Source organism: Chaetura pelagica, unplaced genomic scaffold, assembly GCF_000747805.2.
Source record: "Chaetura pelagica isolate M959 unplaced genomic scaffold, ChaPel_1.0 scaffold1443, whole genome shotgun sequence".
Lineage (NCBI taxonomy): Eukaryota > Metazoa > Chordata > Aves > Apodiformes > Apodidae > Chaetura > Chaetura pelagica.
This window is the reverse complement of record NW_009952607.1, coordinates 14,956-19,860: the sequence shown is the minus strand read 5'-3', so window position 1 is coordinate 19,860 and position 4,905 is coordinate 14,956. Positions and strand designations below refer to the sequence as shown.

Sequence of the window (4,905 nt, the reverse complement as noted above, 5' to 3'; positions counted from 1 at the left end):
CATCCTCACTGCTGTCCTGCAGCCCCCCCCGCCACCCCCCAGGGGTAAATTCCAGAGGCTGAAGGAAAAGGTGACACAGAGACTGGGCTCCCTGGATCCTGCCTGGCTGCAGAGGTGCCAGGAGATTCCTGGGGACAAAGGGACAAAGCAGGAAGTGGGATGGGATCTCCTGGAGCTGGAGGAAGGAGCAGCAGTGGGAGATTCCCGGAGGAAAAGGCCGGGGGGAGATGGAGCAGGAGCCCAGGAATCGTTTGGTGCTGCCAGTGAGGAGAGGGAGGAGCACGTGGCAGCCCAGAAGGAGAGTGGGAAAAGATCAGATCCCATGGGAAACGTCTTGGAAGAGCTGGAGGAAGGTGGGGGAGCAGCAGTGGGAGATTCCAGGGGGAAAACGCCACATGGAGACGATGGCGCCGCGGCTCCCGTGAAGCTCCAGAGATGCCACCAGGCCTTGGCCAAGGAATCCTTTGGTACTGCCAGTCAGGAGAAGGAGGAGCACGTGGCAGCCCAAAAGGAGAGTGGGAAACCATCAAATCCCATGGGAAACCTCCTGGAGGAGGAGCAGGAGGTGGGAGCAGCAGCGGGAAGTACCAGGAGGAAAAGGCCACGTGGAGACGACAGCGCCGGGTCTTCCAGGAAGCTCCGGAGATGCCACCAGGCCTCAGCCAAGGGATCCTTTGGTACTGCCAGTCAGGAGGAGCACATGGCAGCCCAAAAGGAGAGTGGGAAAACATGGGATCCCATGGAAAACATCCCAGGGGAGCTGGAGGAGGAGCATGAGAAGCCCAGACCCACCCGCAGAGCCGCTCCCCGGAGCGACGGCAACTTCGTCCGCCTTTGCCTGAAGAGGAAATCCCACGTCCGTGGCCACGCCCTGCGGGGAAATCGCCTTCGGAAGCAGGTGATGGCACCTCCAGGGCTTCCCGACAACCAGAATTCCCACCTTTTTCCCAGTTTTTCCCTTTCAGTTCACTCATTTTTAAGCTGTCGCCGTGTGGGCGGCTCAGATCGGCTTCCCGTCCTTCCCGCTGCTGCCTGATCTTTTTACCTGACCAAAAATTAGGGATTTTTTAAAAAAATGAATTCACATTTTGAGGTTAAATCCTCTGGGATTTTGGGGGAGGGGGTGGGGAACCTGGAGTAAAATTCCCTTTGCTCTTTAAAGCCTGGGGAGCATTTTGCTTTGAGGAAAACCCAGAGCCGGAGGGAGGTAAAAACATCACGAAATAGATAAAAAGTTTTAAAATTTTTTTTAAAAATAGATAAAATTCAAAATGAAAAGGTAAAAACAAATAACGGGAAGTGGTTCCACGTGGCAGGTGTGGAAGCAAAAGTGGAAAAAAAAAGCAGAGTGGCTTGGAGGAGGCAGCAGATCCAGAAGCTCCGACCTTTGCTTCCGATGCGGCGGGACGGGACACTGGGCATCGACGTGCGGGGCGCAGGGTGAGGCCGGAGCGTCGGAGTCACTGTGGAAAAGCCAGGAGCTGGGCTTGGATCTGGCTGTGCTGGAGCAGGAAGAGGATGGGAAGCTGCCCTTTTCCCTCCTCTCTGCTGTTGGTTTTTAGGGATTTGGTGGGAAAAGGTTGGAGGCTCTTGTGGGTTGAAGGAGGGAATGGGATTCCCGCCCGCAGGAACGGCGCCCGGCGCGCTGCCGGAGGAGAGCAACCCTGCTGAGGAAGAGGAGGAGGATCCCCTGCCCACCCTGGAAGAAGTGGCTCGCAGGACCAACACTGTATTCCCAACATTTTCAGGTGAGGCTCCACCGGGATCACCTGGCTCTCCACTGACACGCTGTGGTTGGCTCTGGGATAAATTCCGGGAGACTTTGGAATTGTTTTCTCTTCCCTCTGGGAAGCTGGTGCTCTCAGGAAGGGGTCGAAGCTACAGGCAGGTTCACTGGTTGCTCCAGGAGGGTTGTGGAAATCCAGGAGAAGCCACCTGCACATCCCAACCCAGCTGCCTTTGTCCCCAGCAGAGCAGGGAGATGGTGACCAGCTGGGAAAATCCGAGGAGCATTCGGAGTCTCCAACTTACCTGGATGTGAGGAGGCTGGAACATGAACCCCCAGCCCCCCCTGTACCTGTGGAGCCCTTTTACATCCCAGATCCAGAGGGGAAGGTGCCAGGTATGGCTCCAAGTGGATCCAGGTGGCTTTGTCCCCCCGTGTCCCCATCCCATGGCATGTCCTTCCCCCTCACAGAGCCCCCGGATCAGGTGTTGGAAGCCCTGAAGACCTTGGGATACAGCTCTTTCCGCCCCGGCCAGGAGCTGGCCGTCATGAGGATCCTTTCTGGTGAGTTTCCCACCTTTCCTCCATGGGATTCGAGCTCTCCATGATCCATGTGAGGTGGCTGCATTGTCCCCAATCCCTGGTTTGTTTTATTTTTTTGGTTCCCAGGCCTTTCCACACTGGTGGTGTTATCCACAGGGATGGGGAAGTCCCTCTGCTACCAGCTCCCCGCTTACCTCTACCACAAACGCTCTAAGTGCATCACCTTGGTCATCTCTCCCTTAGTATCCCTGATGGATGACCAGGTACTGTTGGGATTATCCCACTTTTCCCACTCCAACTCCAGGTTAAAAGCTCCCAGGCTCCCAAAACAGGGAAGTTGGTGGCCAAGTTGAGGGGGGGGTTTCCCTTTCCAAGTCATGGCCACCATGGCTTCACTTCCAGGTCTCAGGGTTGCCCACGTGCCTGAAGGCTGTCTGCATCCATTCCAACATGTCCAGACTCCAGCGGGAAGCAGCCATGGAGAAGGTGAGGGATTAGGATTTCTGGAATTCCCAGGGAGAGCTGTGCATGGCAAGAGTATTCCCATGGGAAGCTACATGATCCCAGCGACGGTGGCAGCGCCGAGTCCCTGGGAGAAGCGGGGGGGAAGTTGCCATTCTCCTCCTTGATCCAGCATTCCCAAATCCTGGCACAGGTGAGACAGGGAGAGGTGCAGGTCCTACTCCTGTCTCCAGAGGCTCTGGTCGGGGCTGGAAGTGGATCAGGATGTGGGTTCCTTCCCTCTTCCCACCTCCTTCCACCCGTGGCCTTCGCCTGCATCGACGAAGCTCATTGCCTCTCTGAGTGGTCCCACAACTTCCGGCCTTCCTACCTCCGGCTCTGCAAGGTGAGGGGAGGAGGGGGCTGGGAAACATGGGAAAGCTTCGGAACGTTGGGGGTCCTGCTTATTTGTTTTCCCCTCCTCTGGCAGGTTCTCCGGGATCGCTTGGGCGTCCGGTGCTTCCTGGGGCTGACGGCCACGGCCACCGTGGCCACGGCGCGGGATGTGTCCCGCATTCCCCAAGGGATAACTGTGCACTCAGCCTCTGTGCCCCCCAACCTGCACCTCTCCGTCTCCATGGACCGGGATAGGGATCAGGTGGGGACACAGATCCCTGGAGGATGAGCCTGGGAGGCTCAACCCAGGATTTTTTGGATGGGGTGATGGATTCAGGGCGGATCTTCCCAAGAGAGATTCCCAACTCTTCTCTTTTTCTTTTTTTTGGGGGGTTGGGGCAATATTCCACTTCTCCAGGCCCTCATCTCCCTGCTCCAAGGGGAACGTTTTGGCTGCCTGGATTCCATCATCATCTACTGCACACGGCGGGAGGAGACGACCCGGATCGCCGCGCTCATCCGGACCTGTCTCCAAGGAATGCTGCTGGGAACGCCGCCCCAGGAACCCACTGGATCCCAGGAACCCAGTGGGAACGCTGCCCCAAAGAGGAAGGCAAAGGGTAGGGGGCACAGCCTTGCTCTCCAAAGGGAATGTCAGCCTAAAATGTCTCCTCTGGCCAATCCGTGGTGGAACAGAGAATCCCTAGGGAATGAGCTGTGCTCCAGGGAATCTCCATGGACATATTCCAGCTCCATGGAGCCTCCATGTTGGATTCAGAGCACAGGGAGCCTTCGATATCCAGCTCTCCAGGGGGATTTATTCATCCCAGACCATAACTTGGGAGTCCTTCATTCTCCCTCCAAATCCGCTCCGTGGCAGATCCATGGCCCAGCTCCTCCTGGAATCCCAAGGGATCCCTTCCCCCCACCACCACCCCCCCTCCTCCTTCCTCCTCCTTCTCCTGCCTTTGTTTTCCAACCCATCCCACTTCCAAACCAACGGGAGCTTAACGACCTTTGGCAGCTAATGAGGAGCACGTGGTTCCCAGGGCCCGTTCCTCCCCCCGCCACCAATGAATGAGCTGCTCCCCCTAATGAATGAGCTGCTGGACTTCTCCCCGGATAGAAATCCCTCGTTAACATCATTCTATCCCTCATTAGCATCATCTGATCCCTGATTAAACCACACTGCTCAGCCTGGGGTCCTCACCAAACAGGCTGAGGAGACACCTGATCCCACCGCCCGTGTCATTCGGCGTCTTTGCTGGAGATGGGGGTGGTGGGATCGAGTGTCTCCTCAGCAGGTTTGCTGATGCCTCCCAGAGTGGGTGGTGAGCTGGGCACCCTAGAGGGAAGGGATCCATCCAGAGGGACCTGGACAGGCTGGAGAAGTGGGCCTGTGTGAACCTCGTGAAGTTCACTGAGGCCAGGTTGGGGAAATCCCAGGCAGAAATCCAGGCTGGGGGGAGAATGGATGGAGGGCAGCCCCGAGGAGAAGGACTTGGGGATGTTGGGTGAGAAGGAGCTCAGTGTGAGCCCAGAAACCCCCTGTGTCCTGGGCTGTGTCCCCAGCAGAGTCACCAGCAGGGCCAGGGAGGGGGTTGTCCCCTCTGCTGAGCCTCCCCTGCAGGGCTGGGGCTGGGCTGGGGTCCCCAGCACAGGAAGGACACAGAGCTGTTGGAGAGAGGCCAGAGGAGGCCCCGGAGATGCTGGGAGGGCTGGAGCAGCTCTGGAGCCAGGCTGGGAGAGTTGGGGTGTTCAGCCTGGAGAAGAGAAGGCTCCAGGGAGACCTTAGAGCA

The 4,905-nt window shown here is 57.6% G+C and overlaps 1 protein-coding gene across 1 annotated transcript in view; it reads left to right on the top strand.

Annotated features, from left to right (window-relative positions):
• RECQL4 (RecQ protein-like 4) overlaps nt 1-4,905 on the top strand; it is a gene marked incomplete at its 5' end in the record, with an annotated part of 10,378 nt that overhangs the window by 2,282 nt on the left and 3,191 nt on the right. The window contains 10 exons of the mRNA XM_009993737.1: nt 23-898; nt 1,317-1,440; nt 1,629-1,788; nt 2,031-2,122; nt 2,198-2,290; nt 2,396-2,532; nt 2,672-2,755; nt 2,925-3,116; nt 3,201-3,368; nt 3,525-3,726. Coding sequence (XP_009992039.1) covers nt 23-898; nt 1,317-1,440; nt 1,629-1,788; nt 2,031-2,122; nt 2,198-2,290; nt 2,396-2,532; nt 2,672-2,755; nt 2,925-3,116; nt 3,201-3,368; nt 3,525-3,726 — 2,128 coding nt within the window. The remainder of the gene's footprint in view (nt 1-22; nt 899-1,316; nt 1,441-1,628; nt 1,789-2,030; nt 2,123-2,197; nt 2,291-2,395; nt 2,533-2,671; nt 2,756-2,924; nt 3,117-3,200; nt 3,369-3,524; nt 3,727-4,905) is intronic.